Source organism: Cygnus atratus, chromosome 3, assembly GCF_013377495.2.
Source record: "Cygnus atratus isolate AKBS03 ecotype Queensland, Australia chromosome 3, CAtr_DNAZoo_HiC_assembly, whole genome shotgun sequence".
Classification (NCBI taxonomy): Eukaryota; Metazoa; Chordata; class Aves; order Anseriformes; family Anatidae; genus Cygnus; species Cygnus atratus.
In genome coordinates, this window is record NC_066364.1 from 7,659,396 (window position 1) to 7,683,100 (window position 23,705).

At 39.5% G+C, this 23,705-nt stretch overlaps 1 protein-coding gene across 1 annotated transcript; it reads left to right on the top strand.

Annotated features, from left to right (window-relative positions):
* The first annotated feature begins 374 nt into the window (after window positions 1-374).
* On the top strand, window positions 375-14,622 carry LOC118254694 (WD repeat and coiled-coil-containing protein-like). Its single transcript, XM_050709904.1, has 3 exons — window positions 375-2,291; window positions 10,779-10,899; window positions 14,456-14,622. The coding sequence occupies exons 1-3, from the start codon at window positions 375-377 to the stop codon at window positions 14,620-14,622; spliced, it is 2,205 nt and encodes a 734-aa protein (XP_050565861.1).
* Window positions 14,623-23,705: the final 9,083 nt, after the last annotated feature.

Below are 23,705 nucleotides of genomic sequence, written 5' to 3' on the forward strand. Positions count from 1 at the left end.
AAGGTCAAGGTATTAAATGCTATTTTTAAACACACACCCAGCAGTGAAGAGTTAAAAATAGACTTCTACGAAAACGTACAGTAATTGGTTAAACCTTGTTAGCCATCACATGAAGATGATAACTCCTCCCAGGAAAAGACATAGCAAAAGCAGCTTTGACATGGATTTATACTTAGAAGAGCAGCTGCAGGCTTACTGGGAAGGCATTCACAATCTAGGCTTGGCGACAATTAGCAGAAAAAAAAAAAAGTTTGATTCTGCAAAGGAAGGGAATGAAATAAAAGATTTTTTTTTTTTCATCATCATGGTCTGCAAATGAATTCCACGGATTTTCTACTTTGGAACAATCACCAGTAGACAGAAAACCTAAAAAGATGGAGCTGGGAAAGGCAAAGCTGCTGAGAACTGGTCTCAATGCTTTATATCAAGCCATCCACCCCGTGCATGGAATCGCCTGGACAGATGGGAAGCAAGTGGTACTGACTGCCTTGTACTACCAGAACGGAGAGCTGAAGTTTGGAGACTCGAGTGTTGTCGGTCAGTTTGAACACGTGCATGGGCTTTACTGGGGCCCGTGTTGCTCTACAGAGACGCCAGCTCTGCTCGCTGTTCAGCACAAAAAGCACGTGAGCATTTGGCAGCTTGGCGGCAGCAGTGCCGAGAAGAACAAACCCTTGGTTTCTCAGACCTGTGAAATTGGTGAGCCGTTTCCACTGCTTTCCCAGGGCTGCGTGTGGCATCCAAAACAGGAGGTCTTGGCTGTGCTTACAAAGAGAGATGCTTCAGTCTTGCATGCTGTTCGTACGGACAATAGTAGAGTTAAGGCAGACATCAAAAGCAGTGGGCTTATTCACTGCGCTTGCTGGACTAAGGATGGCAATCGTTTGGTAGTTGCTATAGGCAGTGCCCTGCATTCCTATATTTGGGATGATGCTCAGAAAACTCTAAATGTCTGCTCCTTTTGCCCAGTCTTTGATGTTGGAGGTTATATCTGCGCTATGGAAGCCACACTGGATTTCCAAATTGCTGTAGCTACTGAGCTTCCTTTAGATAACATCTGCGGTTTGAACGCGGGCATTACGTTTGATATGCCATCTGGCACCGAAACTGGTTCTTTAATCTCACAGTCTACAGTGTTTGGTGATGAGGAATACTCCATGGACCTGCGACGAAGGTCCACAGATTCAGACAGGTCAGTCACCGTCGATTCAATAGCTTCTTCTTCATCGGGTCCTGTGGATTTAACCCACACCCTTGCAAACCACCGGCGGTCTGATCCCGGTCCTCTCATTACTCTGAAACGCAAAGACTCTGCAACAATAAATGGTCAAGATTCTTCTTACCTGATCTTGGTGACTTTTGAGAGAAAAGTAACCACCACCAGAAAAGTCAACATCCCAGGTATTCTGGTTCCTGACATAATGGCTTTTGACCTTCGAGCTCAGATTGTGGCAGTAGCCTCTAATACTTCTAACATTGTTTTGGTATATTCAGTGACCTCTTCCTGCATGCCCCATATTCAACAAATCCAGCTGGAAAAAAATGAAAGACCAAAGGGCCTGTGCTTTTTGACTGATAAGCTCCTGTTGATTCTCATCGGGAAGCAAAAGTTCCCCGAGCCTAACTTCATTCCCTCTTCGAGTTCAGACAGGTACGTAATGCGTCTGATGACCAAAGAACTGATGCTGGAAGAAGATTCTTCAGCACTACCAGACACTAAGCAACATATGCTTTATAGCTTTGTATCCTCTGTGAACATACCTGGAAAAAGGAAGTTCTTTGAAAATCTTGCCATGGAAGACCAAGCTCCAAGCAGGGAGCTGTTAATACCAAGAAGCACAGTTATTCAGTCTCCTAGTGGCAGGAGAAGACTCATTGAAGAAGTGAAGAGCCCTAGTTATGAGCAGAGCTCTTCCTCAAGTGTTAGTGACCTGGATGAGAAAAAGCTCCCAGGTGATGCCTCCGTTGCCTTGGAAAATTTGGATGCTGAACCTATCAATCGTTCAATAGCTCTTCTTGGTTTTGGAACACCTGCTAGGCCTTCCAGTAGACCAGCTTCCCCTAAAGTGCAGTTCAGTGTGATCCAAGAAACATCGAGTTCTAAAAATAACAATTTGCCAAGTGAAAGAGGAATGAGTCACATATCTAGAAATTTAGAGAGACTTTGCGGCAGCTTCAACGAGTTACAGCTGAGTCTTTCTGAAATAACAGACCTCGCTAAAAATGGGAGAAGGGTATCTTTAGCCTATCCGTGTTCACAGGAACCGCCGGTTGTTCATATCACGTATCAGGTAATTTTTTCATCAACTTACAAATATTGTGATAAGCCACTGAACTTTAAAACAATGTTTTATTTATATAGCTTTAGATCAATAGGATGCAGTTTAATTCTTACCAACCCATGAGAAATGTAACCTGCAGTTGGCATCAAGCTTAATTTAAAATGGTGTTTTGTCATTGAAACAATAACTAAGGATAACATGGATTTAGAGGGTACTTCATTTGGGAGATCTGTGTATATTCTTTGCAAAACTTCTAAGCAAAAGTGTCTTGGATAGTAGCTGATTTTGTGCGCATCTATCAAATAAGGACAAAGCCATGTGGTTACATGTACAAAAAGGTTTATGTGTTAGTTTAGTGTAGAGATGAGCCTATGAGTAGCCATCAGTAGACATCCCCACCAGAAACCTAATAAATTCAAACCTGAGCTCAAATCCAAAGTTTGAAGGTAGCTAGACTCTCATGAAGGGTGAAACAAAGTACTGAATACCAGCTTATGGAAAATTCATGTGGGAATGTTACAAAGCCGACTTATTTCTACTTTAATGTCTCACTGTTAATCTTTATACAACCAGACATAATCAATTTGCAAAAAGTATTATCACTACAAATTTTCAGAAAAAATATCTGTCAGTATGCAGTTATCATTTTGTTAAATAATTAGATGAATGTCAAATCACCATGTTCCTATCCCACCCTTATTTTAGCAAAATTCCTGCTGGCTTCAATGAGAATTTCAACTAAGGAACATAGGCTGTGCAATTATTTCTTGTGTTTATTCTTAGTATTATTACCAGTAATACTGATATTATACTGATAAAACTTTTGTCATCCTGATTCTATTGGCGTCGCTGCTAGAACCGGGGTTCCTTTCAGGATGTCGATGCCAGTTGCAAATGCATTATCTGTTGCAAGATAAGCAGAATCAAGTCAAGTAATACATTAATTTCATAATGCTGCTGCTGCAGAATGTATTTCTTAGACAAATTTGACTCGTGGTTGTACAATAACAACCTCCTTTTATTTGAAAGGGATCCATACAGATATTTAAGCACCCCTCCTTAAACACTCATTAAGGGAATCGTGACTCGATTTAAACATATTCATTAATTGTTAACAATTGTTTACTTGGCATTTCAGCAGATTATGGTATGCTAAGTACACTGGATAAAAGCAAAGCTTTTGATATGAATTAGTCAATAATTTAACTTGAATATATTATACAAATTCTGGTAAAAAATTGTCTATTTTAAATAATTTAGGAATTTATTTACCAAGAGGCAAGATCTTCTGTTCCCCAGCATGTTCAAATTAATTCTTATTTTTTAATATAAATCAACTTCTTTATTTAACAAGTAGTCCCATCTCTCTGATTCAATTGGATTAACCTTTCCAAAGAGAAGTTCTGATCGTGACACTTCACATTAATCTAAGATCTGAAGTCACCGTGCACGTTGGCTTACCCAAGCAGTAAGAATTAATTTTCCTGATTTCTTCTTTGTGAATAAATAAATAATAATAATAATAATAATAAAGAAATAAAACTACTGTGTCTAAAATGTTGCCAAAGTAACTAGATTTAAAAAGGAAGTCTCTTATTTATCTAAACAGGTTAATTTCACATTGAGTCAGCAGAAAGCCCCTCTAGTACTACACTATAATGACTCAGAAAAGGCCACTTGATGTCTTCCCAACACATAGATCTTCTGGGTAAGTCTCACATGTAATGTCTCGAGTAGTTCAGCCCCTCTTCTGAAATCCAACAGCATCACATAATGATGCCAAAAATTAATGAAAAATAGGCTGATGGCAAAAAGGCCTCCAGACAGATAGGGAAATATTTGCTTTATAGGCAGCTAATAATTTTCTCAGAAAATAGTTCTTTTGATTAGTTTGGATTCAGACATCTAAACCTCGCTCCTTCTGCAGGAGCTGAGGAGCGCCCTGCGAGCTCAGGGAGCAGCTGGGCTATGGATTCCAGCCAGGCTCTCTGTTCACTGTGCAGAAAGTCAGGAAATAGCTTTATTGCCTTGTAAATAAGGAAAACATTCTAAACTTTAGGAGCTGCAGTCCAGTCAATAATATGGCCATTATCTGTCAACTTTTTGGGTCAGGTGTTTGTGCAACCCCCAGCACAGCAGAGGCTCAATCTTGATTGAGAAATTTTACTGTAAAGTAGAATGAGCAGTACTACATAGCCATACACATTAAAAACATAAAAGCTTAAACCATTATAGATAAAAATATAGCAATAATTAACAGGCAATGACGAACACTGCTGTGCAGCAGCATTATTGACGTACATAAAGGTTCCAGTTGTGCTTAGAAAACCATAATATAAACCAGAATGTACATTGCTTAATAATTCAGAAAGTCTGCTTAATAAATAGTCTTCAAAATCTTTATTCTGTTAGTGCCAGCCTGCCCACAACTTCTCTGAAGTCATGTCCATGCGGCAATACCAGAATTTATATTCTGTGTAGCCCACAGCCATAAAAGAAAAACATGATCACTCACACTTCGGAAATGTCACTGCACTATCACTTGTGTAATAGCATCCAGCCACCAGAGGTGATTTGATCATTCAACCCTGAAAAGAAAATATTATTGCTCTTTCATCACATACAGACTTGTGATTCAGGCTAGTGTGGGAGGGCAGACAGACAGATGCAATAAGAAGATATTATTTAACAAGGGGAAAAAAAAAAAAGAGAGAGAGAGATGAAGATCTGCCACAGATTTGTTTCTGTTTCATCTTGCAAAAAGATGCTTTTATCATCCATTTCCCCCAGAAAAGAAACAGCTGCAGAATATTTAAACTAGCCTCATTCAAAAGCTAATTAGAGTGGAAATAAAGGCAATCTGGATTTGGAAATAATGGCATTTAGGGAAATCTCTCCAGGAGGAACAAGGTTCTTCTTAATCTGAAGACTATCTTAAAAACGGCTACGTTTTGCTCACAAGCAGTATTATGTCAAAAATCTACATCCCTGAAAGCATATATTGCCTGATTAAACAGGAAATAAATATCTTTTCAGCAATTAGTCAACAGGATTTCCTTATTTCCTTTCCTTAACATTCACCAATAATTAGATACAAGACGATTTGTACTTTTGTAGTATCTTCCTACAGTTCACTATGGCAAACTTTATTGCCAAGGTCAGCTACAAAATAAACAACTTTTACACAGAGCTGGGAGATGAATTGAAGGGATCCAAACACGTGGCAATAAATTTGCTGATCCAAATACATGCAGTAGAGATAAAGAAGGGGGGGGGGTGACAGTAAAATGAGCAAAGAGATAAGGAGAAACCAGGCTGCAGAGATCAGCTGTGATAAGACCACGAACCTTCTGGAAATCCAAAGGGTAATTTTGACTCGAGTTGAGCAATAGAAAGAAAGCCATGAAAATGATGGAAGAGGAAGGCGTTATGACTGCTCCCTGGAGTAAGAAACTAGTCAGCCAGCCTGAAGTTTAGAAGGAAGAGATTTAGGATGACCATAAAAGACCTGCAGTAGTCAAGACAAGGGGTGATTAATACATGGATAGCATTTTGAGCAAAGGTTGAGGAATCTGTTAAGAACAAATTCTGACGACAGTGTTGTGAAGGTGACCAGCAGCAGGCAAGTAGGGCTTGTAGTGGAGACGTTACACCTTTCATTAGGCCAGATCATTTGGGTGTCAGAGACATAGACAAATGTAATGCCAAAAATGAAGCCAGGCTTTTGTACTGTGCAAAGCAAGTAAAGGTTTGAGTAAGCAAACAAACAAAAATCCCAAACAAAGATCATGGAGGATGACAAAGGGCATGCCTTAGATGACAAGGCACCTGCAACATTAGTTGCAGAGCTATTAACAGGGAGCCAAGAGCAGAGAAATGCCAGCATCACATCACACATGTCCTTCTGCGTGCTATAAATGCAAACTGAGCTGGGATTTAAGCACCCCTGAGCACCTCAAATCTCTTCTAATTCAAACATTTTACAGGCTTACTCTTCCCTGACAGGTTAATTAGGGTTGCAGCTGGAACGTCCCACATAAGGCCATGTGAAGATGCTGAGCTATTGAGAGCTCCACCAAAATAAAATCAGGATCCACCAGAAATCAAACTGGGATCCCAGCAGCAGAAGTCAGGGCAGGAGAGGGAAGCAGCAAGGGCTGCCAAACCTCAGTGGCAGTACTTGTGGCAATGCTGCATGAGGCTGTGACAGAGCCCTCTGAGTGTCGGAAATCATAGTTCTCCTTCCTTTTCAGTGCTCCTCCATAGCCACCGAGCTCTCTTTTCGTTGTCTTCTTGGTCAGATCCCCCATGCCTATATAATTCACCATTTTTTTGGCATCCCACACAATGAGTGTGGGGGCAAGGCAAAAGCGAGCTGACTAATTGGTACCGGGGTTTCGTAACTGAAATTATCACTGAAGCACAACTCAGAGAGCTGAAATCAAGGGTTTAAGAAAAGAAAACAGTTCTAGGCAACTGCAGCCCTTATTTGTCTTGCAGTGCACAGATGTGACTAACCTGATACCTTTCCTTTGTAAAGAAGAGATTATTAACACAAAGGATAGGAAGAGTATTTAAAATACTTGTAGTTCAGTACAGCACTCGAAATCGTGCCACGGGGGAAATTACTTGTTCAACAGCAAGATTAATATTGGGATTGGGATTAATAGAAGAAATATAAGATGGTTAACAAATTAGCTGGAAAGAGGATAGCAAACAGTTGTTAATATATATATTTAAAAAAAAAATAAAAAAGGAAGAAATTTTCTAGAGGATTTCACATGATTGGTCTTCAGGCCAATCTTAAAGTTTCATTAATAACCTGATGAGATATGCCAATAAAATCTGCTTATGGCATAAAGTCCAGAGTATTTTCAATAAAGGATCAGGATATCACACCTGTAGTTTAGTGACCTTCCCATCTAGAATAAGAAAAATGGATTGAAATGAACTCATATGAAGTGCGTAGTGGAAATTCCAGGATAAAAAGCAGGATTTTCTGCTATAAACTATATTCATTAGCTGGAAACAACTGAGGAAGACAAAGGCTTGCATGTGTTAAGTGACTGCAAGATGACAATGAAGTAGGAAAACGACACATTTATGGAAAAACCAAGGCTATGGATGCATCGGTGAGGTGCATGCAACAAGAAATGCAGTCGGGGGCAACACAGCTGTGAGGCCTCATCTAGGACAGTTTCCATTTCTAGACATCCACGTGCAGGAAAGACGCATTCAAACTGCAATCAGTTACTAACCCAGGGGTAGTAAAAATGTTGTTGGTTGGAGTATATCCTGATTTACGTCACTGTTTCGTCAGTCGTTGAATTTAAGCTCACGAGGACGGTCTCAGCGTCCAGGTAACTGTAGGCAGCACATTCGGAAATAAAAGACAAGAAGTGAAAAGGATCAAGAGGCAGAACTAGCTGGCTGCTCAGTGGGAATCAAAAAAGTTAGAAGAGACATGCTTGTTTATTGTCTGTTTTTATGGTGTATAGCACCTAATCCAGGAGCCTTTTTTTGCCTCAGTCAATGATTTTCTTTGTGCTCCAAACCATGAGTTTTGAAAGACAAATTGTCAACAGTGCGACCGGCTGGCTGCAGCCCAGGAGATCCTTTGTAGGCTATAAAATGGTCAAGGGGCAGGCTGACACAGCTGAAGGAAAGCAATTCTTGAATCGATGGCTTGTTTCTGTTGGATTTTTGTAGAGGGAGGGCTGGACCTGACAGACTGCAGGAGTTTGGCTGCAGAAACTTTATCTGAAAATATCCACTCAAGTATGTGAAAATACAGTTGTTTATTCTGTGATTAATGTGTTCTTAGTCCACCAATAAACTTTGGTTTAAAATAACACAACCAACAGTAAGAGTTTTTAATATGAAAATTAATATGAAATCCTCTGGCTTCTATTGGAGATAAACAGCAACATAGCAAAACATACATATTTTAGGAAGTGGTGGATTAAATTAAAATTTGACTAGAAAATGGTCTTTTGTTCAACACATGCAAATGGCAAGTACTAAGGTGAGTGAATCTCTCAAGGTCAATCTCTGTGTAATGGTTTGATCTATAAAAAGGGAATAAAAAGAGTTACCTGCCTCTCAAAAGAGCATGAAGTTAATTCAGTTAATGTATGTGATGTGAGTGAACATATTCCTCAAAGAGGAACATTATCGTTACTTAAACCCACCATTAAACAAAAAGAGGCTAAATAATTAGAAGATTGAAACTGAACAATCCTGGACCTGACTGAATTTGTCAGCAGAAAAAAATAAAATGTAAATGTGATCAAGTTTATCATTATAAACAGAAGTATAGAACAAAGAGAGAACAGCTAATATGAACGCTCACAAGTGATGAAAGACAAACACCTCTGAAACTTAAGCTTTGAGGTCTGTACTTGAAAAACTGTAAAACCATGGGTTTTACAAAAGAGATGCCATGTAGTTTTTTATACACAAAAATGTTTTCAACTTCTAATACCCATTAAAATTGTAACTTTAAAGGCTAAGTAGAAAACAAATTAGAACAAAGTCATCCTAAATATACATTTCCATTCAGTGGTTTTCAAGTCAACAGAGACATTGCTAGATCGTTCTCTGATTATTCTTGAGTTGAAGCATATCTACATGAAAAAAAAGGAATTGCTTGGGTCAAGGCAATGTACCTGTCTCAGTTGACATCCACCTTTTTTAATAATCCATTAACTGAGTTACAGGTTTGAATAAACTCTGGTATTTCAGCCTGAGATCAAGGAAATGAAGTGGTTTTCAGATGTTCTAATCCACAACACGCAGCAGGCAAATAGCATCTTGGGAATGTAAATGCCAAGCTGACAGTTCAGCCCACTGAGTTTTAAGTATGTTTAGGTTCAAAAGAATATGGTGCTTCGTAATTTGAAGTGACCTAAAAATGACAGTTCTCTTATATAGTTATAGCTGTAATAAGAAGCTACTCTAGGTTTATGACTAAGAAAATGACATTTCTTTGACTAAGGATTCTTTCGGTATTTCCCCATTAATTGCACAACAACAAATTTCTGGCTGTTTTGAACAGGGAAAGAGATGAGAAAACCTTCGAAAGTTGGGTGGAGTTTTTAATGGAAAGATATTTTTACAGTTCTTACATCTTCTATCAATCATAATACATAAATAAAAAACAATCTGATAAAACAAACAAAAAAAATCACAATACTTAATCTTTTTTTAATTAATAAAATTAAGGTAGAGCTTGGTAGACATTCTGACTTGCAGAGTTCAGTGTTGTTGCATGCGAGCATACATACGATGTACAGAAAAATTGAAGTGACTGTTTGGTTTAGAAAAGTTGTTGCACAGCAAAAAAGCACGTGTTCACTGGGAGAGTCAAAAGACAGCACATTTAGAAATGAAAAGACAATAATTAAAAGAGATTTATTTAGTCAAATGTCAGATTACCAAGTACAGAAATAGAAGATGCAGTTGGGAATTTATTCAAACATAATGTTATGTCAGAAAGGAAGATGCAAGGGTAGGAAGTAGACACAGACAGGGTAGGACTAGAAAAGAAGTTAGCACAGACAGCTTCTTTTCAAGATGTTTTAAAACATTAACTTGGATCCCTTCTAAATGTACAACATAGAATGGTTTTATGGTCACTGTGAGAGTTTTCGTGTTAAGATTGACTTTCAAAAGATATCAGATGGGAAACTGCAAATGCAAATACGTATTCATTCCATAACAAATGGAATGAATTAACTCCACTGACAACATTAACAATACTGTTTTGTGGTCCTTGCACTTTGTAGTAACCTGAATGGCAGAACACAATGGTGCCAATTCTCAAGACCAGCTAAACTTCATGAGTGCCACCTTGAGTATGCCATATTTATATTCAAAAGCGTATTTTTTAGCGAATGTTAGAGCAGCAAATCCATATATTCCCTCTCTATCAAGACCAGCCTTATGATTCCCAAGCTACCTTGCTACAACAGCTTTTCAGAGAGACTGTCTCTATGCACAGCCTCTCTCCAATTCTCTATGCCAGAAATGGGGGATTTTACTGGGGCGGAATAGCTGAACAATGAGTATCGAAACACCTACGCATACAACCCAAACTGAGCAGAGTACTCAGTTGCTTTGGTAGCACAAGACTTAAGCAACTTCCTTGTAGGCATGAAATACTCCCTTCCACTGAACTGACCCTTGAGCCAGAAAGACCCAATTGCCACAGGAACACATGGCCTAATGTATTTTATATGAAGGGCTGATGCAGTTTGTGCTGCGTAAGCACAGAAAGCAAAAGCCAAAGAGGCATACACCTCTTTCCATGGGACTCTGTGCCTCAAATTGCACTGCATGATTGTGCCATCTCTAAACTGTAACAATGACAGAGAAAGGAAAAGCAAAATAATGAAAGAATTGAAAAGAGTGAGAGCAGGGGAATGGTTAAAAGAATTCAGGTAAAACAGCTAAGCCTTTAACAAGATCTTTTCTTTTACATACGTGCATTTGAAGAAATGTTTTTCAAATGGAGCAGTTACTGAAGAAACAAAAGATGTTCTCCTCTGTGATGGCAAGATCCATTTGAATTTAGTCCAGCAGCTGTTTGATCTGCCCATTATTGAAATGAAACATGGTATGTTCTTTTTATTTCTGGTATCTGGTTTCAACTGAGATTTTTAGTGTAAATGAGGCATTTGTGGTAATTACCCCATGCTGTAGCAAATGGAGGTAGCTAAATTCACTTAAATGCTAAGTAATTGCAGAACTACCTATTACCAGAGTAATACATTGGATGCCTTTGCAGAGGAAGGCTGAGAAAATAATCAGTCCACTGTGTAATCTGGAAGTAGAAATGCTTCCTTCCAAGCCCTTTTGGCATTCTGCCTTGTCCATCTTCACAAGTGTGCCCCACACCTGACAATAAAGAGTAGGCTGGAGGAAAAGTCGTTCTCAGAACATGATATAGATGTATGGTGCAGCATTTGGGATTATTTTATTCTAAGATAAACAGCAATGCTCAATGTTCCAATTTGCCAATCCCACATTTCTAACACCACTGATTAATCTGTAAAGACAGAAGTGGCCAGGGAAACCTAGGCCCCGACTGGTCTCTGAATTACCTTATCCCTGTCCATGTCCGCTAGCTTTTAAGCAATATGCAGACTGCTTTCTCTTATCCATTTCTCTACAATGCTTCTGATGGTTTTCTGCATCGCAGCCTTATTATATAATGATCTTAAGGTACACAGTAGTTGGCCGTAATTGTGATCTCCTTGCATTGCTTCCGCACTGAGGGATCCACAAATAACTTTGTCTTGGCCCTTGTCTTAGCCCCTGGCAGGCTGAGACACACTGGCTTAATCAGTAGACTTTTTCATGAGAAATTAATTCAACTTTTGGTGAAAGCAAAATGAAAAGGGACAGTGGTAATGTTATAATGTTCTAAATAATGACAGTCACATACCAGACTGATACATAACAGGCTAACTGATGAAACAGGCTACATATGTGCCACAGCCCAGGGAAGCTGCCTATAGCCCAGGCACATTGGGACATTTCAGTTTCTCATTGGCTTACAGTGGTTGTTCCAGCAGATACAGATATGCAGGTTTTGTATTTTTGTCAGCAATTTCTCTTGCCTGTACAGTGCAGTAGAGACACACATAAAGCCCTCCACGTGCTGCAGAGACCGGAGTTATTTCCCAGCAGGCTTCTGCGATAGCACACTGTAGCTTTCAGGGCTAGGAGGACATCGTTTTTGGCTTGTACTTCCAGTTCTTGATTTTGGAAACAAATACCCATAACAAACAAAGAGGTTTACAATTCAGTATGAAAACAATAAATAATGGGCCAGAGAAAACATATTTTCTGCTCTATGGAACGGTTGAATATTTAGTTTGCAGAACTCTGCTCTTTAATTTCATCCATTAGACTTGGGAGATATCAAAAAACCGTCTCAGAATCGTCCTAACATGCCCCCTACCTGTACAGTGCACTGCTTGGCGTTTCACAAATTGAGTCTGTTTGTTGACAGCAAGAAGAAAGACTGAATGAAGAATCCTTCTAAAACTCACCAAAATCCTGCAAAATTATCAGGTTCCGGGCAGAGGTAGTTATGCAGCTCTTTTTGCAGTTATGACCAGTTGAGGTTTATATTCCTAAATCTTTCCTTTGCCACAAGGCATGAATATTAAGTTCGATGTTTAAAAATATCACTCCCATCCTTTAATGCTGTATAATTAAAGGGGACATAATGAAAAGTGTGCTTGTACTGCAGTGATAGCCCAGCATTTTCTTACTATGAACCTAAAATTGAATGTATTGAAAAAAAAAAAAAGCTTATAACTGCAGACCACATTCATACCCACAGCAAGGCTATTAGGATCATAAGAGTTATACGAGCAATGAACTTGGCCTCATCATGTGTGCATTAAGCCCAGGACCGTAATACCATTACCTGGACTAAATATAGCCTGCCATATAGCGCCGCGGTATTAGCACACACAACTCTCTCTTTTCTGCTGGTCATTGTACCAATAATTGTGCGTAGCAGAAGGGAATTACATTCAGCAGAAGGTTTTTCTGCCTTCAAAGTGTTTCGGGGCATATGCTTCAAAGCAATGTTACCAATTGCACAGAGAATTTCAAATATTTCAATGAGTGGAAATAAAAAGTCTTACGAGTATGACAAACGAGTATGCTTTATCAATTTGACCAATAATATAACTATCAACTCAGACAGCAGAGTTTCCACTTCTAGGCCCACGCTTTACAGAATCTGAAGACCGTCCAGAATTAGAAAGAAAGTATTAAGAGTAGAAGATTAAAGATTCATGGTTTGGAATGACAATCTCCTTATGATGTAACAGGTGACATGACAACTTGGAATAGTGTCGCAGGCCAGGGAGGTGCTCTGTTAATAGCGCAAGGGAGATTTGCTTTGTCCAGCAACATGGCTTCTTACAGTTGACAAAAATTAAGCATGGTTTTCCATTCCTTTTTTTCCATTTTCCTTTTCAATATGCCTTTTCAAAACACAATCTTAACTCCCCAAATTATAAATTTGAACAATAAAATATAACAAGGCTCTCTTTACCTCTGATCCCAGCCAATGTCACTGCTCAGTAATGACAGGATCATACGCTCTAAGAAGATGTGTGACACAAGGGCTCCCACAATGCTTACCAGCTGCTACAGTGTGTTTTCTTTTATTTTTTTCTTTCCACAAAATGTCAAATCAAACAAAAGACAAACAGAAAATTCACTATTTTCTGTAACAGCTGTAATATCCAGTCCAACAGGAAAGAGATGAATCACTAGAAAAAAAGAAAAAAAGTATATATAGCTTCATTTGCAAGCTAACTTTCAAAGGAAGGTAAAAAACAAAGTGTAGGAGGCTACATTTATTTTCTGCTTCTGTGTAATACAGAAAATGAACCTGAATGATTTTGATGTCTTTGTCGTTTAATCTTGCCTCTTTTTTTTTTCTTTCCTAAAAGGAAACAGATTTAAAATGTCATTCAGATTCTGTTCATTGTCTTCTTTATGAAAAGATTTGATTAAAAATTGAAGGACAATAAATTTTATTATATCAGCTTTTGTAAATCAGCTTTTTAAAATCATGATATCTTCTGGAAACCATCTTCAAGGTGTAATGTGTTCCATTTGCTGTCTGACTTTGTAAACATACTGAGCAATCTTGGCTTCATGAAGGACACGGAAATCCCAAATTCCCTGTAAAACCAACACAGCACAATAATTTTCTTTACGAAATTATCAAGTTTTGATGATCTCTTCATCATTTGGGAACAGCAGATGAGCAAAAGGGATAAGCAGAAGTAGATGTCACTGGAACAAAAGTTGGCATGGAAAGGCTGGCTGAGTTTTCAGAAAATGGAGATACGGTTTATCAGAAGTAACAAAGAGATGCTTGGTTTTTCAACTTAACTTAAATAAGGGGTAAAATACCTCAGAACTCTCAAAACCTTTTATTTAGCCTCCTTTTGCATTTACACAAAAGTGTGTTTAGCAGGGACTGCCAGATCTTAATGTCATTGACATAACAAGGTTTTAGCGTACAAAAGGGAAGCCTGCTCCGCTCACGTGCTGGATGAATTCTTAAAACATGTTTGTGCATTTTATGTAACCAGAGCCGTACGCTCATTTTCTTTTTTGCTTCATTTTTGTAGGCTCTTCTTGGATTGTGCTCACTGCAGACAAGGACGGCTTTGTGCCATTAATATTCAAAGCAGCACAAGAGATAATCATAAGGGATGGAACTGACAGTTCAGAAGTCTGTGGAGGGCACTCCTACAAAAAGGGCAGTCTAATGCAACCACCCAGCAGAGTGACATAATTTCTCAACAAAACCCACTAACGATCCTTTTTTTTTTTCTGGAGCAATACAGAGATGTTCTGCAGTGTCAGAAACTGAACGACTAGAAAGCTGTCTTCACTACTTGCAATATATTTTAACTGTAAAATCTGTGATATGGTTACACAGTAGCTAAGTCCTAGGGTTGGCTGGACCCTTATTTCTTCTGAAGGATCAGACCTAGCCTGAAGTTTATCAGCGCTGTTGTTATTCATGGCTGCCAGGGGACTGGAGGAGAGACTAGTTTCTAATTGTGGTAAGAATGTTCTGGGAGAAACAACATTATGCTAAAAATCATGCAGTAAAAACAAGTCTGGCTAATACAGGAGTACAGACACCACAAAAGCAACTAAATGCTTTTTGTTGCATGAGAAAATGCAATTAAAGAGCATTTATGTTGAGGAAAACTGGGAAGGGAAATAAGAAAGGAAAGCACTTTTAGGCTCTCTTTGCTGTTCCAGTGGGTCCCATGGAAACCTGCAATGTTTTCAAAAATGCATAATTCTAACACGAAAACGTTCAACTACTAAAATGGCTGCATCGCTGTCTCACTGTCTTACACAGCATGCAGATTTATACGGGCACACAGAAGAGAAAGAAAAAAGCCTTGCCAGGTAAATTAAGGATCAAAGACGCTGAATGTAAATTTCATTCGGCTGCATGCAGATGTCTACACCGAACTTGCCACCTAGACTTCTGTAGGACCATAAAACCAAAAAGCACTCCTACAGCAGATCACTCGTGTCTGACTGTAGACTTCTAAAAGTGATCATGGCAAACCATCCCTATTCAGTCAGTAACTAAGTGCCTATTCCATTCCTCTGACTGCAAAGCGCGCTAGTGTGACTGGTCTGAATGCAGACACTTACACTTAGCCAGATGAAGCTCACCCTCAGAGACAAGGGGTAACACCAACACATCTGAGGAGCAGACAGACAGATTCATGGAAATTCAGCCATCATGACTACGGTGACAGAAGTAACAGAGGAACTGAGTGAACTTCGACGGGAACTCCCAGTCTTCTCGTCCTCTAAATGCCATGAGATGAGTAAAGTGTTGTGAGCAGCCACGTGGGTGAGGCGTAGCATCTCCTACCGCCGCACAGGCCCCCGCAGAAAACACGGCAAGGTTCATCCTGTACAATCAGGGAAACATAAAAGGGGTGAGACTTACTTAATCTACCATTAAGACTTATTTTTCACTCTATGTGTTTTGGGTCTTGTTAGTGCTCCTGGTGAGTCTTTCTTCCCTCCTGGGAACCATGTCAAGCCTCACAGTGCACAGGCACGCTAAAATCCAGGTATAATACCTCACCCCGTACCAGTCCTGGATCAGTAAGACAGATCTATGATCTGAAAGCATTTAATGGGATTGGGAAGTTTGGCTCCAGTGTCACCCCAGTGATGCAGCCAGCAATCACAGGAGGAACAGAATAATTCAATTCACTGATATAAATAATGTCCTTCTCACGCAAGTATCTTCCCAGAGACAGAGAGATCATCGTTCTAACAAGGCGGCAAGCACAGGTACACAATGGAGCTCGGTATATTTGTCCTAATATTTCCTTATATTTCTAAATAATGTAATGCACTTTGAAGGAGCAAAAGACACTTCACCAACATCCTCATGTATCACAACGATTTTCTGGTATTTAAAATACTTAGGTTTGTGGCCAAGTAAAATAAAAAGTAATTATAATTAACTAGAAATGACGGAAGGATATATTTTATAGGAATATTTAGGATAAACTAAAGGAAGAATTAAAGGAAATTTTCCTGACAAATACTGTCTTCGAAGGGAAATGGTGGTAGTCCCACACTTTGGTCCACTTAATATGAGGCTACAGAAATACAAAAAATATGTTGCACAGTACAGACCTGCACTGCAAACATACGAAGTCAAAGAAATAGAGGACTGAGCCTATCAGGCTGATAACACACCAAGACGCTTCTGTCTGTACTGCATAGCTTCTTTGAGTTCTTGATATACGTTATTCAAAAGGACTTCCTTGTCGCCAGAAGAATCATGCTTCGTGAGCTCCTGCTCCACCTTTTGTCATCTTCATGCCTTAGTGCCATTGCACTAAAGGGGAATTCCCAAACAGTAAGTAATTCTCAAAGGAAGAATTCTGGAAGGTGAAAATCTTACCTAATAAGATCAGCGAGTATGTGCATTAAAGAAGCCTCAGAACTTGTAATTATCACGAGACATTTCACTGTCAGCCTGTCACACTACCATTTTAATTTTTCATGTGCTACTTTTCTATAAAACGATCTGACTGTTGAGAAGACCAGGAGTGAAAGGAGCTTCCACGCCCGAATGACTGCCAAGTTTCGCTCGGTTCAGCAGGGCTAAAAGGAGGCAAATAAACTTTCAGATGACAAAACAATTAGTTTCAGGGAATAGCTCTAAAAGCTGGCTGTAAAATTCGGAAACTTAGTTCTGTGATGCTTAACGAACTTTCGGATTTGTTGTACTTTGGTGACATTTTTTTCCCTTGCTTTATGATTCAAAGGTTACTGAACCTATGTGGGACCTAAGCTGTCTGAAGGTGCTATCACTATCCAGCACAATTAGTCTGGTAACAAGTGAGGACCCCGGTTCATCTTTTTGCACACTTACAAATTTATAGGAAGGCTCAGGAAAAACATTCTATATGATCAATTAAAAATTAATGCTGTTAAAAACCAGCACTACCCTCCATGCTTATGAACACACATCACGCACATATAACTCCATTTGAAAATAAGTGTTTAACTCATATACATTCAATTAAAAATGAACAACTCCTAAATGAAGGAAGATTTGTTTCCAGTTAATGATTTAGGGCTCCGGTGCAGAACTATTTTATATAGTGTCTATCACAGGGCTATAAAGTTAAAATTGAAAGTAATAAAAGCACTGGAAGAAGTGCTGAAGAGATTTATGCAAAGCAAAGGATAAATTTTCAGCTTTGGTTTGGATGGAGAACAGATGGGGAATCAGCGAAGTGAAGAGATATAAGGCTGTTCTATTAAGCACAAGCTGTACAGAAGATTTTTGCACGAACAATGAAAAAGGCATGTGGCAAGATAAAAAGAGCTTGTACTAAGTGAGTTGAGCAGACAGTAGGCTGTGAAAAGGAGAAAAGCACAAACTGGGAAGCATTCACCTTCCTCCAGCAGGGCTGTTTCATAAACAGTGGCCAAAATCGGTCAGTTTAGAAAAAGTGGAGTTGTTCAGGTCACCTAAATTTCATGAAGGTGCTGAGTCCCTCTTTTAGGCTCCTTCTTTCAGCAGCAGAGAGGACAGGCTCCTCCAGAAGAATAATGAGCGTACCTGTGCAAGGTTCCTGTCTAGAGTCACCCTGGAGGGAAGGCTGCCTTTCATAATTAAAACAGAGGAAAGCTAGGGAGACGAGGAGCTTAAATGAGAAGTCAAAGCATAACGGTTACACTCAGTATGCCGTACCAGTGGCACTCAGAACACTTAATGGCACACCAGCTCCTCCAAAACATTACCCCTGTGGGGAATAAACAACATACCAGAAAGTCTGAATTTCCATTTTAATTGCTCTGCATTTTTATCCAGCACATTTAAATGCATCCTAGTGCATTTTAGGACTTACTATATCTTTACTTAAAAGTGCAATCTGCTTCAAATTAAAGTTGAAACTTACCTTACGTTTCCCATAACTTTGCTGTTAAGCACGCGGCGTCTATTTTAGACTTCCTGGCTTCTTGTATGGCCTCCCTGCTTGGGGAAACTGCTGAGAACAGAAATGTTATATCCCAGGTAGGTTCTCCTCTTCTTGGGTTTTGAAAACAGCATTGCAAAAATGATAATAAAACAATATACAAATTGAATGTAACAAAATTGAAGTAAACTGAATGTTTGTTAGCCAGCACATGATGCTGACTGCACAATGAAATATTGCTTTGAAATTCTTGATAGTAACTAAAAACTAAGGGATCACTGCAGGAAGTATATAAGGTGAACTCTGCACGACCCTCAACTCGTTCTTTCCCTTTTGTCCTTTACTATTACTGAAGATCTATGTACCCTGGAAGAAAGCTCCAGAATACTATCGTCTATACTCAGGCTAAAACCTCAAGCATAAATTTCCTGTAATATACTTTCAATCATTTGGACAGCATAGATCAAGCCTAAAACCCTTTTCCTTGTTTCTGATTTTTATCTGCGCTTTCTCAGCTTGGACAATGAACATTTTTAGCCTGTCTTAAGAGAAAACTGCAAGCATTGGACCAATATCCCTTTCTAAGACATAGACCAAGATTCCTTCTCTCTAACCCAAAACAGTGCTTATTTTTCCTAAATAAATCTTGGCAGACAGTTTATCTAACTTGTTCTTTAAAAAAAACAACAACCCGACGTTTAGTACCAGATTGCAATTACGAAACAGGTCAGTCCTTCAGTCCTTGACTCCTGTGACCTAACTTTAAAGCCAAGCGAGGTAAGTCCCACAGGTTATGCAACACAGAATCATAGAATCATTAGGGTTGGAAAAGCCCTCCAAGATCACCTGGTCCAACCACCCCCCTACCACCACTGTCACCCACTGAACCATGTCCCTAAGCACCAGGTCCAACCTTTCCTTGAACACCCCCAGGGACGGTGACTCCACCACCTCCCTGGGCAACCTGTCCCAATGCCTGCCTGCTCTTTCTGAGAAGAAATGTCTCCTCATTTCCAACCTGAACCTCCCCTGGAGTCCCACACAATAGAATTTAGCTTACATATTAGTGTTATATATGTTAATATTCACAATATATGTTAATATATATATTAATTAGCTACTATTATGGCTTCAGCTTTCTGCCAGACTGAGGCAATTTTACAATCTCTGTGTTAAACGCAAATTCACTTGCCTGAGCTTCAGTATGTCCCTGCTGGTGCTATTATCTAAGGGACAAGCAGAGGACTGCCAGTATCTCCCTGCTAATGCCGTTTGGGTACCTCTCATCTGGATTTCGAAAGCTCTCACTGCGATTTGTCCCCTGTTTGCAGGGAGCCAGCGCTGTCCTTGACCTTCACCTTTTGTTTCCCCCGCTATTATTTGCCCCGTACGTGCCACCAGGCAGGTGTGTTCAGACGATTGTGCCTAAGCCCAGTACTGGCACAGAAAGACATCCTGCACGGGAGGTACGTTCGCAGCGCTGCACAGACCTGCCGCTTAAAACCATCAGGAGCCGACAACCTCTGTCCTTTGGCAAGGATTCATCAGCAGCGGGCACCGCGATATCCTAACGGAGAAGGGAGCACGCAGCCAGGAAAGCAGGACATCTACAGAGCACAGCGTGATACTACAAAGGAATAAAAAAGAACCGAAACTCCAGAAAAAGAATGAAGCCAAACTCCAGACAAACGCAAACTTAGCTGACTTTAGAGGCAACAGCCATTTCCTTCACATCAAACATATTTAATACATTTCATAGATGTAAAAGGCAGTACTGGTAGGTAACGGGACAGTCTGCGAACATTATTTTTAAAAATTAGTACAAAATACATTAAAATGAACTAATTATGGCAGTGAAAAAAATATTTTGCCACATAAGAAAAGTTTGAGCATCCTAGCTGAAATTTAGTTGTGGGATACTACAGGCAAGCTTTCCGAAGTGATGCTGGTGAAAGGCTTTTCCACCCACCGCAGCACCCCGTTCACTCCTGCTCCCATCCTGCAGCAACCAGGTGGAAGTGTGGGGAGCCAAAGCTGTAAATGGCTAAAAAACCTACCAAAACTCTTCTCAAATGGATCATTGCCCTGCTCAGCTCACGGCTCAGCTGCATGGCTGTGCCAACACCCTGGAGAAGACATCACAATTCTTACACCACACAAATGAATTAGCAATGCGCCCACTGCTATCATACCTTTTATCCAGCAGAGAACCCCAAGTCTCTGTAATCACCAATAAATTTATTTTGAACACCTCGGTGCATTTTACAAAAAGGTTGATTGCGTTCCTTGACATTTTACTAACAGAGATAGCATAACCAACAATTAACCCTAGCATAACCAACAATTAACCCAGATAAAAATGAACTGGTTACAATTTGATTTCTAAATGTGATGCAAATTGTTTTCCTTGTTATTCTTTCCTCAGAAAACTATTTCACCAAAAAATAAGGCAAAATAAGTGTAATCAAAATACTAGCTCTGTTACTGTCAAGATTTCTTTCAGTTGAAGGCAAACAATTCACGATTTCACACTCTGTAAATATTCCTACAATCCTGTAGCCTGCATACAGCTGTAATGTCTGTTTCCACCTCTACCTTTCCTAACATTTTATTTAGAAATCAGTGGCAGTTATCAACACGAAATGCAGCCCCGCTGATTGTCCTTGATACAGTTACTTCAAAACACTTGTACCTGTTAATAGCACTAAAGAGAACTGTGTGATGGGAGTGTGCCTGGAAAGCAGGATTCAGCTACAAAGAAGCAAGACGAAAGCAGTGCTTTCGCAGATTAGTTACTTAAAAGCAGAATAGAAACACAATAGCAGAAGGTAGAAGAGCCTAGGACTGGATTGGTTACTGCCACAGGAGAGGGTTCTCACCCGAAGACTGGCAAAGAAGGAGAAAAGCTCTCTCTAGGTCCGGTAATGCAAGTGAAAGGAAGATCCAGGTGCCCACTAGGAAGATTAAAACTTGAACAATCCCTTCTGCATGATGTTGTTAAATACCTGCAAGGGTATGACTTGTATATTAGTGTGGTTCTGGACTAACCACAGGTCCAAAATTGTGTAATTTAGAAGAAAATATTATTTGTTCTGATGAAGTACGCTGGAAAATATCCTTGGAAAGATTATTCTAAAGGAACATTGTCATATTAAAAATCCTTATTTAAAAATAGCTGTTTCGACCAAATCAGTTTTGAAAATGAAAGGCTCTCATCAAAAGGCCATCCAATTTTTTCATCAAAAGGCCTTTTTTGATACACATTGTTTTCCTTTTGCATGTTATTTATGGTCCACAACAGTAGCAGCTGCTTCAGCAGACGTGGCATGGTAGCTACTGGTAATTCCCACTCCCTTTGTCGCTGTCTTAATCCCCAAAATTGTCACTGATCTTTGTCATACCTCAAAGGCCGGAGCCACAAGGAACCCCCTGCAAGTCCTTCCCCTGTAGAGCAGAGACATTCAGTGTCGCCTCTATTATGGAAATACCGTGAGCCCTCCTGGCTTGACTCAGCCAGGCAGAACAGACGAGTTACTCATGTGTCTTGCACTCCATGATCCTGTTCGCACACCTCACAGTGCTGTCTGCTTTCCTGTAACAGTACGGTATTGATTCAGGCTTAGGTCATTTTCCACAAAACTGCGCATCTTTTGTTATCTTTGTTACTAATCATCTCCCCAAAGTACGAAGAAACCCCAAAACACTTTTACCGTAATGGCAAAAAGCAGATAAAACCCATGCACATTTAACTACTGATCCTAGGCTTTACCACATCCCGTTTTAGGGGACTGAATTACATGACAGTGCCTCACTAAGCCTTCCCATTAAGAAATGCTGAGATCTTCTTGCTTGTTCAGTAGTGTCCTGGATTAAACAGAATTTTTTTAAATATTATGCTTATGAAGTTAACAGCAAGTATCTTCAAATTATTCTTTCCCTTTATTATGTTCTTTGAATATGAAAATATTCAATAAATGCAAAGACAAAATCTACAGAGCGTCTAAATGACACTACAGCACGTCTCCCCATCACACCTGTTTCATCTTCTGCCACTCTTTACCAGGTGTGCATAACTCTTCTTTCTGACCATCCTATATTTTTACTAATATTGTGTCTCAAACTAACTTGAAAAGCAGATGCCAAAATCATACGGCAAATTAAATCACGAGAACACCAAGCTGTTCTCACTGCAGGGACTGCAGATTTGTGAAACTGTTCGGTGTTTAAGGAGAAGCCTGACTTAATGCAAGTGTGTATTTTTAAAAGACAAAATGTGTGCTTCGAATAAGCATGACCATTGGAAATTATTGCTATCATTTCATCTTTTTAAATACTTTTCCCTGTGTAATTTCATTGCCCTGCTTTTACCTTACATATGTCTCCTAAGTGTTTTTGTATCCCTGCAGTAACAGAGGTGCCATAAATATAAAAATAAATAGCTTGAAAAAAAAGAAGGAAAGAAGGAAAGAAGGAAGGAAGAAAGGAAGGAAGGAAGGAAGGAAGGAAGGAAGGAAGGAAGGAAGGAAAAAGAGAAAGAAAAAGAAGAAAGAAAGAAAAAAAGAAAGAAAGAAAGAAAGAAAGAAAGAAAGAAAGAAAGAAAGAAAAAGAAAGAGAAAGAAAAAGGGAAGGAAGGAAGAAAGGGAAGGAAGGAAGGAAGGAAGGAAGGAATTTTCATGCTGCTCTACAACACAAACTAACCAGCCTGTGGCTATGAAAATCAGACATACGCTGTTGGGCAGGGAAATAAACATCTAGATATTACAATAATTACCTACATACCACCCTGGCACTCTGGTAGGCAGAGACGAATCTATTTCGATCAAGATACTGCACAAGTGATCATATTTTACAGATTTACAAATGTATACAAGTTTTTCTGATACCTTTGATTCATCTGTAGGCCCTAGTTAATATTTAATTTGTATATTTATAAGCAAATTTACATGATTAAAATGAAAGTCTCTAAAAATGCTTGATCATATAATTCTAGGCACAGAAAGAAAAAGTAAACGTTTAACGTGAAAATATCTCCTGATGCGTTTTTAAATGCGGTCTCTCCACCTGATAAAACAATTTAGACAAAAAAGTGCCAAATCATTACTCTCTCAAGAATACCATTACAGTCAGGAATTCAGTTCCTTCAGCAGGCTGTTGCTGTCTGGTATAGCCCTCTGGTGGCCCAGCTCTGCCTTAACCACCAGGGAACAGAGCAGCTGCCAGCTCCCTGGTGCCAGGCACTGATGAAAATACTAAATGGCCACACTCGCTCCTGAAACCTGTCCCCAAAAGTCTTCTTATTCATGGGTGGCCTGACAGCACTTTCCAACTTCACCACCATCAATCTATCAAAACCACAGTATCACTAATGCTATAGGAGGTGCATCTTTTT

Coding starts and splice junctions, on each gene's coding strand:
- LOC118254694 (XM_050709904.1), top strand. CDS start 375: ATGGAGCTGGGAAAGGCAAAGCTGCTGAGAACTGGTCTCAATGCTTTA. Junction 2,292..10,778: donor TTGTTCATATCACGTATCAG/GTAATTTTTTCA, acceptor GTGCATTTGAAG/AAATGTTTTTCAAATGGAGC. Junction 10,900..14,455: donor CATTATTGAAATGAAACATG/GTATGTTCTTTT, acceptor TCATTTTTGTAG/GCTCTTCTTGGATTGTGCTC.